Source organism: Dunckerocampus dactyliophorus, chromosome 2 (assembly GCF_027744805.1).
Source record: "Dunckerocampus dactyliophorus isolate RoL2022-P2 chromosome 2, RoL_Ddac_1.1, whole genome shotgun sequence".
Lineage (NCBI taxonomy): Eukaryota > Metazoa > Chordata > Actinopteri > Syngnathiformes > Syngnathidae > Dunckerocampus > Dunckerocampus dactyliophorus.
In genome coordinates, this window is record NC_072820.1 from 21,894,057 (window position 1) to 21,912,951 (window position 18,895).

The following is an 18,895-nucleotide window of genomic DNA, read 5'->3' on the forward strand; positions in this document are numbered from 1 at the left end:
CTGCTCACAAAAATTAAAGGAGCACAGAAACACATTAGATTACATCAGATCTCAATATGAAGTTGGATATCTATACAAATAATGACAGGGCAGTGTCTTGGGAACAAAAGGATGCAAAGTCTTTTAATGAAAAAAGTTTTCAGCCTACAGAGGGCTCAATTGTGTAGACACCATAAAATCAGAGTGAAATTAAGATGTGGCAGGTAAGTCCATTTTTTCCAAAACTTAATTTCTGCAACTCAAAATGCTTTTCAGTATCTTGTGTGACCCCCACGAGCTTGTATGCATGCTTGACAACGTCGCGGCATGCTCCTAATGAGACGACGGATGGTGTCTTGTGGCATTTCCTCCCAGATCTGTGTGAGGGCATCCATGAGCTGTTGAACAGTCTGAGGAGCAACCTGGCGGCGCCTAATGGACCGAAACATAATGTCCCAGAGATGTTCTCTTGGGTTTAAGTCAGGGGATCGTGAAGGCCATTCAATTGTTTAAATTCCTTCATCCTCCAGGTACTGCCTGCATACTCTTGCCACGTGAGGCCGGGCATTGCCGTGCATTAGGAGGAAACCAGGACCTACTGCACCAGCGTAGGGTCTGACAATGGGTTCAAGGATTTCATCTCGATACCTTATGGCAGTCAGAGCACCATTTCCTAGGCAATAGAGGTCTGTGCGTCCCTCCATGGATATGCCTCCTCAGACCATCACTAACCCCACACCAAACCTGTCATGTTGAACGATGTTGCAGGCAGCATAACGTTCTCCTTGTCTTCTCCAGACTCTTTCACGTCTATTACAGGTGCTCAGGGTGAACCTGCTCTCGTCTGTGAAAAGTACAGGGCGCCAGTGGCGGACTTGCCAATTCTGGTGTTCTTGAGCAAATGCCAGTCGAGCTCCACGGTACTGGGCAGTGAGCACAGGGCCCACTACTGGACGTCGGGCCCTCAGGCCACCTTCATGAAGTCTGTTCCTGATTGTTTGGGTAGAGACATTCACACCAGTGGCCCTCTGGAGGTCATTCTGTAGGGCACGAGCAGTGCTCAGCCTGTTCCACCATGCACAAACGAGCAGGTATCGGTCCTGCTGAGGGGTTGAGGACATTCTACGGCCCTGTCCAGCTCTCCGAGAATAACCACCAGTCTCCTGAAATCTCCTCCATGTTCTGGCGATTGTGCTGGGAGACACATTAAACCTTCTTGCTGCAGCACGTGTGGATGTGCCGTCCTGGAGAAGTTGGACAACCTGTGCAACTTCTGTAGGGTTAAGGAATCGCCTCATACTGCCAGTAGAGATAATTAGTTACGCAAGCCAAAATCAGCACGAGTGGAAAACCAGCCAAAAAAGATCAAGAGGGAGAAACTTGAAATGACCTCCACATGTAAAACCAGTCCTGTTTTGAGGGTTGTCTAATTGTTGCCACTGAAGTGCACCTGTTGTTAATTCCATGAACACCAATACAGCTGAAATTGATTAAGAGGCCCTCAGCTGCTAAACCAACCACAAAATTATCATACAGGTTTAATTCAATTCATGTCAGGCCCAATAAAAAAAGTGTTCCTTTAATTTTTGTGACCAGTGTAGTATGCTGCCATTTTGTCCAGCTCTCCTTTTTTCGGAGAGCGGAACTAATATACCGGAATCCGGAAGTGTCATCACTTCCTGTTTTAGTCTTCTTTCAAACCAGGAAGATGGATATAGTGTCGAACAAATTTATAATCTTAGTTTTGTGTTTATTTTTCATCGGTAAGTTTGACTGTGACTACATGAGTTCATGTCCTTTCGTGTTATTTAGTGTCTGGCTGCGTTTCGCAGACAAGTTGTTCGCTTGTCCGCACTTCTTTTGTGAGTAGAGCGAGCTGGATGTTAGGCCAGCGACGCCACTGCCCTAGTTAGCTTTTGTCAAGATGCCGGCTTCTTTGTACTTTGATATTCTGTCATTTTTCTGTCGGTTAACGTTTGGTGAATTGTAGACAAGACAACTTTAACATGTCTGTGTTTAAAAGTCTTGTCTAGTGTATGTACACTGTGTCTCCTGGTGAGAGCGTGACTGCTCGTGATTTCACTCGCCTGGAGCTCACACGCAGCATCAGCCTCTTAAATAAATCTGATGCATCATACATTTAACGTAACATTATTGTGAGACAACACACATCTCTGGTGACGCGTACGTAGAGTTATTTTAACAAATTCCGGGCTCTAATTCATTCGGCGTATAAATGATCAAAGACGAGGTTTTTTTTTAGCTCACTTGTGAAATGGTAGCAAACAGTAATTCTCAAGGAACTTCTGTGAGTATGCACAAAATGAGCCCATCGGCATTACCTCCAAGTGAATTTTCGTTTTGTTTTTCGGCTATTCTAGTGTTGTAAAAAAAACAGATGCCTGCACAAGGAGACACACTATTTTTCTTTATTAGTCAAAGTCTCTTTTTAGGCTCCAGGATATAAACTCATAGTTCTTGTATGTAGTTCTCTTTTACTCTATTCCCTGTTGCATTTCTTTTATGCAGCAGTTAGTGTTTGTTGTGCAGGTGGTGGCTGTACTTCTGTGGAAAAGAAGATCTACGTGCACCTAAACTACACTTTCCCATGCGTGCGTCTGCTCAATGCAACTCATCAGATAGGCTGCCAGTGTGAGTAAAGCAATGCAGTATAAAAGGGCGCTATAATGAGCTCGTGTCACACAGCATCCTTATATTTCAATTCGTCTTCCCAGCTTCCTTGTCTGGAAATGTCGGGGTGCTTCATGTGGTGGAGTCTGAGGAAAACCTGGACTGGGTCCTTCGCACCGGGCCCAATCCTCCTTATATGGTCATCCTAGAACACCAGCTCTTCAACAGGTAGTATTTGCAAGGCATCACATCCTGCAGCAGATGCATCTGTTTAAGTTTTAGGACTTTTGATTCTACCTCAGGATTTACACCATGTCGTTCTGCCTGTCAGGTCCATCATGATGAAACTGAAGAACAGCTCCAGCAGGGTGGCTGGTGTTGCCGTCGTGGCGTCCAACACAAACCCGGCTGAGGGTGTATCACCGCATACAGCATGTCCCAACGAGAACACAGGTGGGTTGTCCAGATTCGATAGCTCAGTGTGTCAGCATGAGATGTTTAAATGGATGACAAGTAACGTTTTAATGTAACATTTTAGCTAACTAAAATTTTAATTAATTTTTAAATTTTATTTAACTTGAATAAGGACTTGGAGTGCATGAGAAAACCTAGCAACAAGTATAATGCACAGTACAGCTGCAGTAGAATTAGGGGTGTGACGAAAAATGGATTTATATCGAAATATATCGCAAAATTTAATCCTACGATGAATTATCGATACACTCACGTTGTGTTGGTTTTTTTATTGTTAAAATACAGTTGCTCTTAATGTCAATTTTACATAACATCTAGGAGGAGCTCCTCGCAAAAGCGGCAGAAAATTAGGCAGAAGTCACAGAAGAAGAAAAAACAAATGCCGTGTAATGGCAGACTCGGCACTGAAGTTAAACTGAAAGATGCAAAAGGATACTAGAAATCAAAAGTATTCTGTCTCTTTATGCTGATCACATCACTACTACTATACAACACTAAATATTTATTTTTCTTATGCATCTACTTTATAGATTTGATCTACTTGAGAGACATGGGATGTTTCTGAATGAGTTTTTAAAAAGTGTCACTCTTTGTCAGACACTTAAAATAAAAATCCTGTTAACAGTTGCACTAAAACCGTCTCAATGTTTTTGCACTATTGCTGGTTGTATTCTGGTTAAAATGTATTGTAAAATATTCCCCCATTTTCGATACCACTTGTCCTCATTAGGGCCACGGGTAAGCTTGAGCACATCCTAGCTGAAGGCTACAAAATATAAACTATGAAATTTATTTATTTTTTGGTTTTGTTTCACCCTATCACCATTGAGATATTGTTGTTGTGAGCCATGTAGCACAACTAGTTTCGTATTGTGAGGTACCCTGAGTTTTCTGGGCCTAAACAGAACCAATGTTGTATTAGTAGTTGGCTGCAAACTGCTCAGCCAGTATTAATGCTGATGAGTGCCTTGTAAAAAAACAGTACAGCAAGTCTAACATACATGAGTTTCAAGCCAACATCTTAATACCCATACTAACAATTTTAAAACGCATGCAGGGGTAGGTAAAGCTGTTGCATGCTGCCCACTCATGATACTTCAATTGCAGCTACTGCCATTTTGTGGAGTTCATAAAAAGTACATCAGGCCACAACTGTTGATGCCAGTGTTCGTGGCACGAATTACAGAGACGCTGGTGATGATTTGCTTTTGTAGACCACACACCGAGCAATTATAGGAGGTTCAGGAATCACATTTTCAGTTGTTGTTAAACTTTGGGGTTTTGTTTTCTTTAAAATGTGAGTCATATTTTGCAGTAATAAAAGAAAAAGTCCCCTCTAACTAAACAGTCTCATTATGCAATATGATGCTACTGTAGTCGGGCATACTTTATGCATCTTATTTCTGTCAGGTGTGTATTCCGAGAGCTACGATATAACCATGGCTCACTGCAATGTCACCTTGTGGAATCCTTTCGGAAGCGGCCTGTCCTATGAGGAGTTTGACTTCCCCATATTCTCCCTGAAGGATGACAACGACACCCAGCTCATCCGGCAGGTAGCGTGCCTTTATTGTGTCTGAACTTGTCCACCTTGAGAACATTGTGAGAGCCATTTGATTTTAATCTGTCACTTCCTTCCAGTGTTACATGGACCACAACCGCAGGGTGAATAGCAGTGCCCCCCAGTACCCTTTGTGTGCCATGCAGCTCTACTCGCATATGTCCGCCGTCACTGACACGGCCACGTGCATGAGGAGGAACGCCATTAACTTCAGCATCACACCGGGTACTTTTAAACATGTTTTTATGTCAGATGGATACAACATTAGCCCAGCAGCATACATCTTTTGTAAAGGCAACATTTTTGTTGCAGCTCTTGTATTCGATCTGCAGGTGTACTTGAAGTGTCCAGTGCAAGTAACATTGATAAATTAACCAAGTAGTCAACACTTTGTCTCCCCATGTAGAGGCTGTGTGTGACCCGCTGGGAGACTCGAACGTTTGGGCTGCCACCAGGCCCCTCAACAACACTGCCAAAGGTCACAAGATGTGGGAGAGCGTCGTCATTGCCGCTGCCCGGGTGAGAATTTAAAATAAGGCTGACAACACGGTGGCGAGATTGGCTATTCTTCTTTTCATCGTGTTTTTGTGTGATTTTTATGAAATATTTTGCTGATACAGTTGTCCCTCACCAAATCAGACTTTGAATTTTGGGGATTCATCACTCATGGTTTTATAAAAATATATTAAAGTGATAGTTACGATTTTTTTTTTTTTTACATGAAGTTGTATGTCAGCAGTGTGGTGCAACAACAGTGACTTAACAGTGACTCAACAGTGACTTACTCCATATTTGGTCCCATGAGCGGAGTTCTGGTCGGATTTCAGTGAGGAGGAACATAGTTCCGGTTATTTGCTGGGTCACTTAAGTAAAGAGCTTGGCTTCTCAAACCAATATGCGCTCAAAAGAGTAATACATTTACATCACAAAACCACAAGACCTCTCAGTCGCTCTGCGTTATTTTCTCTCTGTTTGTTTCACTACGCGTTCTCACCTGTCCATTGTTGCGTATGTGTTCCACAGCAGATGAAGACTGCTGCGACGCGGGACTCTCCTGTCGCAGCAGTCTCCATTCGCGCATCTAAAACACTGTGGAACACACATAACTAACTAGAACTACGTTCCTCCTCCAAAGGCTACTCTTTATGACTTGGATTCCATCTGTTCAATTGATAATCTTGCATTGTCATTCATTAGTGAGGAGTACCTATACATTTTATATTTTAAATGTGTTTAGTCAGTGTAAAATGCATATTTAGTGCTTAAACCTGGATTGTGTCACGATTCAACAATGGCAATTGAAGAGAGAAGAAGAAGGATTATGGATTATAAATCTAAAAATTACAACAGTCACTTCTTTTTGCAAATGTTGATCTGAAATCGGAGGAGAAAGTCAGCGCCAAGCTCGCAGGAGGGCTTGGCGTGGGAGGAGTGAGACATATGTCAAAAATAGACATTTTTATGGCGTCTTAATTACTCATGGGTTTCCGTCATTCGCGTGTGTTCTCAGAATGTAACCCCGCGAATAGCGGAGATCTACTGTATAGCAATGTGTGGCTGTAAATTGGTGTTTAAAGTTTTCTGGCATGACAAATCAGTCTCATAACGTGACTACATGATGTACAATATCTCTTGTTGTCCCCACACAGCTGGACAGCCGATCGTTCTTTTTTGACGTGGCTCCGGGAGCTCAGAGCGCCGCTTCTGGTTTCATCACCCTGCTGGCAGCAGCTCACGCTCTGCGGAACGTCACCCAGGAGGCCCCGCCCAACCGCACCATCCTCTACACCTTCTTCCAAGGGGTCAGTCCACAGTTGAATTGTTTTGTTTTTTCTATTTTTAAAGAAAAACAAACATTTTAAATAATAGGATAGGATAGACGACATACTTTATTGATCTCCAAGACAAATTCACATTTCCAGCTGCTCTGCTAAATGTCATAATGAACTTAATCACAAAATAAAATAAAACCAAGGCAAGACATGAGAGACAAGAAAAATAAGAAAATGGAATAAATAAACAAATATGGAACAGATCATGTCTCATTTGTAGTGCATTAATACATAATAAATAATAATACACAATAATATGATAATAATTTAATAAGTCCAGTCCTGTGTGTGCATGCATGTGTGTGTGTAATGCTTGATGACCCGCAGGAAACCTTTGATTACATCGGCAGTTCTAGGATGGTGTACGACATGGAGAACCAGCAGTTTGTTGTGGACCTGGACAATGTTCACTCCGTGCTGGAGGTTGGACAGGTAGGTGACGAGGCACCTACATGGTTAAATATGTGTGCAGTTGATGATTCAGGCTTCAGGTACACCACAATCTATTTCAAGTAAAATTTTAATATTTTTAACTATCATACAAGTGTAAAGAGAAATTGTGTAATAAAACTTTTAAAAAATGTAAAAGGTACTCGTTGGTGTATTCTAGGTATTGCCCTAAATGGTGTTTAGCGTAATGTTGGTGAGTAATTAATGTGTCTATCTAATTAATTTTTAAATAATTTTATTGATCATATTATACAGAGCAACAACATCAATATAATTTATTTAAAAATTAATTACATACATTACATTAATTTTTGATGTGATTATACTGAGCCCCTCCCATGAGCTCACCACTCATGGGAGGGGCCAAAAGGGTGGGGTGCAGAGTGAGCCGGGTGGCAGCCGAAGGCGGGAACCTTGGCGGTCCGATCCTCTGCTACAGAACTAGCTCTTGGGATGTGAAATGTCACCTCTCTGTTAGGGAAGGAGCATGAGTTGGTACGCGAGGTTAAGAAGTTCCGTCTAGATACAGTCGGACTGACCTTGACGCACAGCAAGGGCTGTGGAACCAATCCTCTCGAGAGGGACTGTACTTTATTCCACTCTGGCATTCCCAGCAGCGAACGGCGACGGGCAGGGGTAGCAGTTGTTGTTGCGCCCTGGCTCATAGCCTGTATGTTGGAGTTTAACCCGGTGAACGAGAGGGTAGTTTCCCTCCGCCTTTGGGTGGGGGGATGGGTCCTGACTTTTTTTGCACTTATGCACCAAACAGCAGTTCAGAGTCCCTAGAGGGAGTACTGGAGAGTTCTCCATCGGGGGATTCCCTTGTTCTGTTGGGGGACTTCAGCCCTCACATTGGCAGCGACAGTGAGGCCTGGAGAGGCGTGATTGGGAGGAACAGGCCCCCTGATCTGAACCCGAGCGGTGTTTTGTTATTGGACTTCTGTGCTCATCACAGATTGTCGATAACAAACATCATATTCAAGCATGGGCCGCAGTTCGATAATTGACTTTGTTGTCGGTGCCTGTCGGGGCGGTAATCCTAGAACTCGTTGGTGGACACCAGTGGTGAGGGATGCCGTCACGCTGAAGAAGTCCTATGTGGCTTTTTTGGCCCAAGGGACTCCGGAGGCAGCTGACAGGTGTCGGCAGGCTCTGGCAGTCGCTGAGGCAAAAACTCGGACATGGGAGGAATTCGGAGAAGCAATGGAGAACAACTTCCGGATGGCTTTGAAGAGATTCTGGACCACCATTCGCTTTCTCAGGGGGAAGCAGTGCACAGTCAACAACGTGTATGGTGGGGATGGTGTGCTGCCGACCTCAACTCGAGATGTTGTGGACCGGTGGAAAGAATACTTAGAAGACCATCTCAATCCCACCGACACGTCTTCCTATGAGGAAGCAGAGCCTGGGGATTCCACGATGGACTCTCCTATCTCTGGGGCTGAGGTTGTCAAAAAGGGCCCCGGGGGTGGGTGAGATCTGCCCGGAGGTCCTTAAGGCCCTGCATTCTGTGGGGGTCTTGGTTGACACAACACTGCAGCATCGCGTGGACATCGGGGGCAGTACCTCTGGATTGGCCCTATTTAAGAGGGGGGACCGGAGGGCGTGTTCCAACTATTGTGGAATCACACTGCTCAGCCTCCCTGGTAAGGTCTGTTCAGGGGGTCTGGAGAGGAGGATCCACCGGATATTTGAATCTCGGATTCAGGAGGAGCAGTGTGGTTTTCGTCCTGTGGACCAGCTCTACACACTCGGCAGGGTCCTTGAGGGTGCATGAAAGTTTGCCCAACCAGTCTACATGTGTTTTGTGGGCTTGGAGAATTCGACCGTGTTCCTTGATAAATACTGTGGGGAGTACTCCGAGAGTATGGGGTATCGGACCAGCTAACTCAGGCTGTTCATTCCCTGTATGACCGGTGTCAGAGTTTGGTTCACATTGCCAGCAATAAGTCCGACCCATTTACAGTGAGGGTTGGTCTCCGCCAGGGCTGCCCTTTGTCACCGATTCTGTTAATTAATTTTTATGGACAGAATTTCTAGGAGGAGCCAAGGCGTTAAGGGGTTCTGGTTTGGTGGCTGCAGGATTGGGTCTCTGCTTTTTGCCGATGATGTGGTCCTCCTGGCTTCATCGATCCGTGACCTTCAACTCTCACTAGATCGGGTTGCAGCTGAGTGTTAAATTAGTGCCGGGACAAGAATCAACACGTCCATGGTTCTAGTCCGGAAAAGCATGGAGTGCTGGGTCGGGGATGAGATCTTTCCCCAAGTAGAAGAGTTTAGGTACTTCAGGGTCTTGTTCACGAGTGAGGGAAGAATGGAGCGCGAGATCGACAGGCAATTTGGTGCGGCGTCTGCAGTGATCCGGAATCTGCATCGGCCTGTTGTGGTGAAGAGGGAACTGAGCCAATAGGCAAAGCTCTCAATTTACCGGTCGTTCGACATTCCTACCCTCACTTATGGTAATGAGTTTTGGGTAGTGGCCGACTGGACAAGATCGCAGGTACAAGCGGCAGGCAGAAAGCGTTTTCTCCGTAGGGTGGCTCGGCCCTCCCTTTTGAGATAAGGTGAGAAGCACTGTGATCCAGGAGAGAATTGGAGTAGAACTGCTACTTTTCCGCATTGAGAGGAGCCAGATGAGGTTGCTTGGGCATCTGGTCAGAATGCCTCCCGAACATCTCCGTGTGGGGAGGTGTTCAGAGGTCTTCTAGTCCAAAATGAATCCTTTGTGCCATTGTTCCCATCCACTTCTGGGTTCAACAAAAGTTGTAAAAGTCATCTGCCTTTGTTCCAGGTGGGCCTGCATACCGACTCCAGGCTGTGGCTCCACTCTGATCCGGTTTCAAGGAGGAACAACACTGTAGACGACGTGGTTTGTGTTTCTCATCCTTCCGTTTTACTTTGTCAAAGTAGTCTACTGATGTTGTCTTACTGTTTGTGTTGTAGGTAAAGATGCTGGTTGAAAATCTGCAGTCGTCCTTGACGGGTTTAAACATCACCCTGAGTGAGCCCGCCTTCTCGCAGCCGCTCCCGCCCTCATCCTTCCAGCGGTTCCTGCGTTCTCGGCCTATCCCAGGCATTGTTATCGAGGACCACCAATCGACTTTCAGCAACAGGTAAAGCATCTTATTGATTAGCGTGTTTTAACACACATGCTGACTGACATATGTGCGTGTCGTGGTTGTGCAGGTTCTATGAGAGCATGTACGACAATGCAGAGTACCTGAAAGTTTCCTACCCACAGAACATGACCCAAGAAGAACAGCTGGAGTTTGCCACAGAGACCGCCATGGTTTGCTCGCTTAGGCCACATTCCTGCTCACACAACTATAATACTCCAGTGCAAGGTGGTGATGTGACACATAGCAGTTTACTAATGACTGGGTGTATGTTGTCAGGCACTGGCTGAGGTGGCCACCGTGGTCGCTCGAGCTTTGTACAAGCAGGCTGGAGGAGAACAATCTCAGCTGAACAACATCAATGCAGACGCCCAGATAGTAAGACTGTCAAAAAGAAAAGTGGTCCTTTAAATGTGTACTAAAATGTTTTTGTTGTCTGTGCCTCAGGTGACCCAGATGCTTTACAGTTTCCTCGTCCAGTCAAATAACACCTGGCTGCAACAGATGGTCCCCTCTGACCTCGCTAGCCACCTCAGTGAGTTACACATTTCCTACTATACTACTAAAAAAGGTTTCAGAATTTATATAAATCAATTACAGTGATGTGAAAAAGTGATTGCCCTCCTTGTTAAAACATAACTGACAAAGTAATTGAGATCTACCACTTTGGAAAAGGTTATAAAGCCATTTCTAAAGTTTTGAGACTCCAGCAAACCACAGTGAAAAAGCCATTATCCACAAATGGCGAAAACACGGAACAGTGGTGAACCTTCCCAGAAGTTCAAGATTCAAGATTCAAGATTCAAGAGAGTTTTATTGTCATGTGCATGGTAAAACAGCAGTAATACCATGCAATGAAAATCTTATTCTGTTCATTGTCCCACGAAAAGAAAGAAAACACAAGAAAGAATAAGAACATAAGAAACAAAAACACATAAACATATATACCAATAAATTAAGCAACAAAAACAGAAGAGACATTAATACAAATAAATAATACAAATAAATAAATAAATAAAGTGCTATGAGTGTGTGCGTGTGTTGCTTGTGGCGTGTGTGAGTGCTTCGTTGAGAAGCCTGATGGCCTGTGGGTAAAAGCTGTTTGCCAGCCTTGTGGTCCTGGACTACAAACTCCTGTAGTGTCTGCCTGACGGTAGGAGTGTGAATAATGAGTGTTGTGGATGTGTGCTGTCCTTGATGAGGTTGTGTGTTCTGCGTAGGACTCTAGTTTTATAAATGTCTTCCAGTGAGGGGAGGGCTGCCCCAACAATGTTCTGTGAGGTCTTGATCACCCGCTGGAGTGCCTTCCTATCACGTGTTGTACAGTTACCGTACCAAACAGTGATGGAGGCGGTAAGGACACTTTCGATAGTGCATCTGTAGAAGCAACTCAGGATTGTGGTGGACATGCCAAATTTCCTCAGTCTTCTCAGGAAGTACAGTCTCCTTTGGGACTTCTTCATAATTTGTTGGGTGTTGTGAGACCAGGTGAGGTCCTCGCTGATGTGTGTGCCAAGGAACTTGAAGGTTTTCACCCTCTCCACCTCAGTCTCATCGATAAACAGAGGTCTATGCGGCTCCTTTTCCCTTGTTCTTGGGTCAATGATCATCTCTTTGGTCTTATCTGTATTGAGAAGGAGATTGTTATCACGACACCAAGCTATGAGGTCCGCCACCTCTCTTCTGTATGATGTTTCAACACCATCAGTGATCAGTCCGATGACTGTAGTGTCATCCGCAAATTTAATGATGCTGGTGTTGTTCTGGGAGGCCACGCAATCGTAGGTGAAGAGCGTGTAGAGGAGCGGACTCAGCACACACCCCTGTGGGGTCCCAGTGCTCACAATTCTTGAGCTGGATGTGCGATTGTGGAGTCTGACTGACTGGGGTCTGCCTGTGAGAAAGTTAAACACCCAGTTACAGAGGGAGGGAGACAGGCCAAGTGTGAGGAGCTTATTTGTGAGTTTGTGGGGGCTGACTGTATTAAAAGCAGAGCTATAGTCTATATATAGAAGTGACCGGCCAACCAAAATTACCCCAAGAACATGGCGACAACAAGATCCAAAGAACTACGGACCTCACTTACCTCAGTTAAGGTCAGTGTTCATGACTCCACCATAAGAAAGACACAGGGCAATAACAGCCTGCATGGCAGAGTTCTAGGCGAAAACCACTGCTGAATAAAACGAACATTAAGGCAAGTCTCAATTTAGCCAAAAAACATCTTGATGATACCCAAGACCTTTGGGAAAATACTCGGTCTGATGAGACAAAAGTTGAACATGTGAAGGTGATGTCCCATTACATCTGGCGTAAAAGTAAGGCCTCATTTCAGAAAAAGAACTTCATACAAACAGTAAAATATGCTGGTGGCAGTGTGATGGTCTGAGGTTGTTTTGCTGCTTCAGGACCTGGAAGACTTGCTGTGATAAATGGAACCATGAATTCTGCTGTCTACCAAACAATCTGGAAGGAGAATATCCAACTGTCTGTTTGTGACCTCAAGCTGAAACGAACTTGGGTTCTGCAGCAGGGCAATGATCCAAAACACACCAGCAAGTCCACCTTTTAATGGGCGAAGAAAAGTAGTCAAAGTCCTGACCTGAATCCTATTAAGATGCTGTGGCAAGACCTTTAAAAAGGCGGTTCATGCTCGAAAACCCTTCAGTGTGGCTGAATTACAACAATCCTGAAAAGATGAGTAGGCCAAAATTCCTCCACAGCGCTGTAAGAGACTCATTGCAAGTTATTGCAATCGCTTGATTGCAGTTGTTGCTGCTAAGGGTGACCCAACCAGTTATTAAGTTTAGGGGGCAATCACTTTTTCACACGGGGCCATGTAGGTTTAGATTTTTTTTCTCCCCTAATAATAATGTTTCATTTAAAAACTGCATTTTGTGTTTGGTTGTGTTGTCATTGACTAACATTTAAATTTGTTTGATGATCTGAAACAAGTGTGACAAGCATGCAAAAAAATCAGAAGTCAGGAAGTGGGCAAACACTTACACCACGTTACATTGTACACGGTGCCAGTCAATTGTTTGGACACATTGTTTCTTTCAGTAGTATTAGCGAGAGTCTCCAAGCTTATGAGCCTTTTGTAGAAATAATGTAACAATGCAGTAGGGGATTTTTGCTGAAAAATTTTGTACAATTTTTTTTTTTTTTTTTTTCTTTTCGAAAATAGATGTTAGTAGGTAATAATATGTTATGATTCCACCATTCATTAGTGGTGAGTACCTATAGGTTGTATACTTTAAAATGCATTTAATAAGTGTGTGAGGCATATTTAGCACTGAAATCAGGATTGTGTTGCGAGCCGTGTTGTCAAAAACTTTTTTTTTTTTAATTTATGGGCATGTCAGTTACTCGCTGATTTTTGTCATTCACCAGTGAGTCTGGAATGGAAGCACCCCAAAAAGCGGGGATCTGCAGTATATTAATAATAACCATCATGGAAATAGGGGTACATAACAAACAATGGTGGATACGTCAAAGTTCAAATGTCTTGCTTGATTTTTGTCCGGCAGAGGACACGCCCACCAACTTCTACGTGGGCGTGACTCAGCAGCCCAGTGAGCCGACCTACCTGGTGCAGCACCTGCTGGCCAACCTGACGGGCAGCGTGGTTAACGTCACCCAGGAGGACTGCCAGAAGCAGCGCGTGGACGAGAAGGACAGCGAGAGCAAACATGTGAGCAAAAGCCCTCTTCGTGCTCATGAGCGTCCCCTCCTCGTGGTCAATAAGTCGACTCAGTGTTGTTGTCCTCTCTTCAGATATACACGTACACTTGGGTTCAAGGTGCAGCGCCCCCCAACAGCACAGAGAGAGAAGGTTTCTGCGTGCGCTCCACAGTGCACACCTCCAAGGCGCTGTCTCCGGCCTTTGATATCCTGGGAGAGTACAACTCCAAAGACTTCTCCACGTGGACTGAGTCCAGGTGGAAGACCATCAAAGGCCGTGTGTTCCTGGTGGCCAGTCATGAGCTGGAGGTAGGCCACAGTCTTTACTATCTACACCTCCCCATATTATATGCATTATAATTATTCCATCTTCTACCGCTTATCCGATGTCAGGTCGCGGGGGCAGCAGCCTAAGCATGCAAGCCCAGACTTCCATCTCCCCGGCCACTTCGTCCAGCTCCTCTCAGCGGATGCCGGATGCGAGTTGAGAGACATAGCCTCTCCAGTGTGTCCTGGGTCTTCCCTGAGGCCTCTTAACGGTCGGACTTGCCTTGAACACCTCCCCAGGGAGGCGTCTCTGAGGCATCCTGACCAGATGCCAGGGGCCACCTCATGTGGTTCCTCTCAATGTGGAGGACCAGTGCTACTTTGAGTTTCTCCCGGATGACAGTGCTTCTCACCGTATCTCTAAGCGAGAGCCCAGCCACCCTACGGAGAAAACTAATTTCGGTCACTATCCAAGCTCATGACCATAGGTGATGGTGGGAACGTAGATCGACTGGTAAATTGAACTTTTCCTTTCGGCTCAGCTCCCTCTGAAGTCGTTCTCCATGGCATCCCAAACTCCTCCCACGTCCAAATTTTGACTCGGCGACCACCAGAGCCACACAATGCTTGGCCTGCTGGTACCTTCTTATAGGCTTGTTAAACTAAATCGATTAGGGACTGTTATTCAATACAAATCAAATCAAGAATAAGATTACCAATTCAGTGTTAATGGGCACTTGGCCCCTCTGTGCTGGAAAGGTTGGGCCCCAAGGTGAAAAAGGTTCAGACCGCCTGGTGTGGGTGCCCAAACGTTTCCCCCCACCGATGGCCACATACAGAAAAATCAATGGATCAATGGGGTCACTGATATTTTTTAAATGTTATCAAAAAGCTAAAATAAACATCGACATTTAAATCCAAAGCTTCTATCAACATTTCAGCATTTTTCTTTACATTGTGCCTTTTTGCTGTAGTTTTCTAGTTTTCCCTTTTTTTTTTGTTTGTGTGTTTCATTTTATTTCTAGAATGTGGTGCAAGCCATTAAACGAGTCGCTTGCTTCAAATGGCCCCCGGGCCGCAGTTTGGACATGCCCAGTCTAAGGTGTATGTCTTGAGTTTTCTATTGCGTCTCTTGGTAGCGGTCTGTGGCTGGGGACTGTCCTAATTTAAGTTACTGTTGTGACTGTAGTCATAAATTTGTTCCACACTACTAAACTTTCCCTCCTGCTAGATGCTGACGCTGGGTGTGGGCGTGGGCGTGCTCCTCACCTCCCTGCTGCTCACCTACATCATCAGCTCCAAGGCAGACATCCTCTTCAGCTCTCAGCGGGAGCCCACCAACGCCACATACTGACCACCTCACGTACACCCACACAGGAGACACAGGCCCACCAAGACCACCACTACAACTCCTACGTGTACATCAGACCCAGACCATGTTCTTTTCTTTGAATCCAAACCCAAGCTGAATGTTGTTTTCTGACCTCAACATGTTTTTCTGGACTCACTGGTTTTAAGTGAGGCAGAACGTGATGACTGGATTTGCCTGGGTGGACTTAAGTCTGGTCAGCTACCAGCAGCCCTTGGAAAAGATGTTCATATTTCTTTTTACTTAATTAATGTTCTTGTTTTTTATTGTTCAAGAGTGAGAGAGAGAATATTGTCATGTGCAATTCTTTAATCTTTATTGTAGATAACTGTAATTATTTCCAGTGATAAACCACTTTGTGAGACAAATGAGTTGTGTTAAAATTCGGGCTAATGATTACAATTTTTAATTAGATTAATAGGTATTGAAATTATGATTAATCACCATTTGCGTCTGTCTGAAATGTGCCCATTTTTACTGTAGCAAAGATAAATGACAGGACAGGATTATATATATTTGTATGTAATAACAGTTCTAAATGAACTGAATATGTCAAGCTAAAAGATACCACGCAAGTCGAAAAATCTATTTGTCTAACACTAGTCTCTTTAATAGTAGCAGAACATTTGAATCACACTTTAAACCGTGTTATGAGCAATGAGGGGTATAAGAATAATCACTTTCATGTTTGTCTTTATCTTCCTGTTTATTTATACACACACACACACACACACACACACACACACGCATTATAATGTTGGTTTTGTGATGGATGTCTGGAGTGTCCCTGAATGCATCTTGTGTTCTTGTAATGTGAATGAGGAAGTGTCGTTCCCAGGTGATCGGACTAGAGACGTGTGTGAGTTGGCGGTACATACAATACATGGCGTTGGAATTGTACTGCTACTGTGTGCAGGTCAGAATGAAGTTATAAAAGAGTGTGAGACCCTGTGCGGGGACACTCCACTGTGATTCCGACTGCCATCGTAACAGAGAGGCTTGCTCAGGTGCATGCGTTAATTACACAAAAAATTATTTATTTGTTATTTCGACAACCCTAGTTAAAATGTACATTTTCCTCCATTGGGAGCTGTTTTACAACATGTGTTTGCTTTTTTTCTTCTTTAAACTGAATTTTGCACTGGTACTCCAGGCTGACCCACAAACTCCATGTGGGTAAGACTTTTTTTCATCGTACAATAATCTGTTAAATAACTTGCGATGCCTTGATGAGGAATTAAACTCCTTTTCCACTTGTTACTTCTACTACCGTTTTTTTTAAATACACAAAAAAATGAACCTATGTCATAATATTAAATTTCAATATAGCGCTTGTTTTCATTAGAGACATGAGTCCAGCTCACCTGGGCTTGTCACATGTCAATCACAGGACATACATAAACCACCATTCACACCTATGGACAATTTAGACCATTCGGTTAACCTGGGTCGTGCGGTGGTCTAGTGGTTAGCATGTTGGCCAACACAGGAACAGTCTGGAGACCTGGGTTCGATTCTCCCTTTGGCATTTCTGTGTGGAGTTTGCATGTTCTGGTTTTCTACGGGTACTTCCTCCCACATTCCCAAAAACATGCAGGTGAGGTTAATTGGCGACTCTAAATTGTCCAAAGGTATGAACGTGAGTGTGAATGGTTGTCTGTATGTGCCCTGCTGGCGACCAGTCCAGGGTGTACCCCGCTTGTTGCCCGAAGTCAGCTGGGATAGGTTCCAGCATGCCCCCGTGACCCTAATGAGCTGGTATAGAAAATGGATGGATGGATCGGTTAACCTTATATGCATGTTTTAGGGACGTGTAGTACTACAGTCCTGTCGGAAACACTGCAGTGTTTTTTTTCACACTTTACAGTTTGTGATTTATGTGACCTGATTTTACTTGGTATATCAATATTAACACTTGCAGTATCATCCCTACCTTTAAATGGTATCAGACAAGAGTATATTGTCTAGATTTTTTTTAACCATGACTCAACCCCACTGTTGCCAACTCCAATTACTGGAGTAATCTCAGTAAGAAAAGTAGCTGTTGGCTGTCCCTGAAGTCACTCGATTACGTCATCGAGTAATATTATTTGCATATGTTGTAACAGATGCTGTAGGAAAAAAGCCTCACCGCAAAGGAGAGACAAAAAAGTGAGTAAAAACCTTAATTATGGTTACAACTACAAATAAACTTAATTTTTTTTTTTACTTAAAATTGGCCATCACTTCATCAGAATATAGTAATTGTAATAATTTATGTTGGCCTTTTATCGTGCAGTTAGGACGACTTGTTTAATTTATTACACAATGGTATTCCATCACACTTTTTGCCACACTGACTGGTAAGTGACTGAGTCTGAATGAGGCTTGAGTGTAATGAGTAGTCATGTAATGAAGATTAAGAAACATTTCTGTTTTATATCCCGCTCTGTAAAACAGGGTCAGATCCACCCCATTGATATCGCGTCTGCTGCAGAAGCTGACAGTGCACTGACTTGTGACTTGTGACTGCTTTGGGGCAGGGTGGACCTCTCAGCAACACCCGTGTCCCTACGAAATATGTACCCGGAACGCAATCGGTGCCAAGGACTACGTCACGTGCTGTGGTAGTTATTATTTTTGTAAATGTATGAACATAAATGGTCAATAACAATACTTTATATCTGTAACATATTGGGAGGTTATTTTAACTCTTGTTTCGATTTCTTGTTTTAAATATTTTATATTTTATTGTTGTACGTTTCTTTGTTTCTATTTGATCTTTTAGTTTTTATTGTCGTAATTTTTATTTATTATTTACATTTACATTCCTTTATTTACTTATTATTTATGGTTTTGCTAGTCTGTGCAGCACTTTGGAAACAGTGTTTATAAAATGTGCTATATAAATAAAGTGGATTGGATTGGATTGGTTTGACTCTTGTTAAAATACTTTGTTAGCATGTGGATGTTTCTATCGTCTTATGACATGCACCAAGACTGAGCTAAGTAAAAACTTACGCAATGCACGTAGCGCAGACTTAAATGTCATATCCGGTTACATTTAACATACATAAATAAATGCAGTGATATTAAGCATAGTGCAATGATGGAGTAATCTAGATGATTCAGTGCCATCCATCCAAACATATCTTCCTAGCAAATGCGTTTGTGTGTATTTTTTCAGTGACGAAACATTTTTAAAATAATTTATGGAACAAAGAAAAGAGGGCTATTAAATTGTTCACTTGCACCATGCATAGAATATAAGAAAAAAGACCGATCGTGTTACCATTTGTCAAATTTCTATTTATCTTAATAACGTTTTTGGGAGTGGGGGTGGGGTGGATTTTGCTTGCTGCCGTAAAATAGATCCACCAATGGCATAGATTACACATGCCTAACATGTGACTTCCGAAAAATAGACCGACCAGATGTAGATGAACACGCGAAGAACCCAGTTGAACCGATTGTGTTCCGGGTACGTGTTGCGTAGTGACACCACTGAGTGACACCCCCTGCTGCTCAGTGAGAACAGAAACTGCAGCTCAAT

The 18,895-nt window shown here is 43.7% G+C and overlaps 1 protein-coding gene across 2 annotated transcripts; it reads left to right on the plus strand.

The window, feature by feature from the left end:
* Positions 1 to 1,645: 1,645 nt before the first annotated feature.
* On the plus strand, positions 1,646 to 18,261 carry ncstn (nicastrin). Of its 2 annotated transcripts, none has more exons than XM_054768877.1 (17): positions 1,646 to 1,742; positions 2,530 to 2,631; positions 2,715 to 2,838; positions 2,942 to 3,063; positions 4,495 to 4,640; positions 4,726 to 4,870; positions 5,052 to 5,164; positions 6,295 to 6,447; positions 6,805 to 6,909; positions 9,719 to 9,796; positions 9,871 to 10,040; positions 10,114 to 10,216; positions 10,323 to 10,421; positions 10,491 to 10,578; positions 13,574 to 13,737; positions 13,821 to 14,036; positions 15,226 to 18,260. In XM_054768877.1, exons 1-17 carry the CDS (start codon positions 1,688 to 1,690, stop codon positions 15,346 to 15,348), a joined length of 2,106 nt encoding a protein of 701 aa, XP_054624852.1. In that variant the 5' UTR covers positions 1,646 to 1,687; the 3' UTR covers positions 15,349 to 18,260. The 2 variants fall into 2 exon arrangements, with proteins under 2 accessions (XP_054624852.1, XP_054624851.1); XM_054768876.1 differs by having other exon boundaries at positions 1,651 to 1,742; positions 2,509 to 2,631; positions 15,226 to 18,261.
* Positions 18,262 to 18,895: the final 634 nt, after the last annotated feature.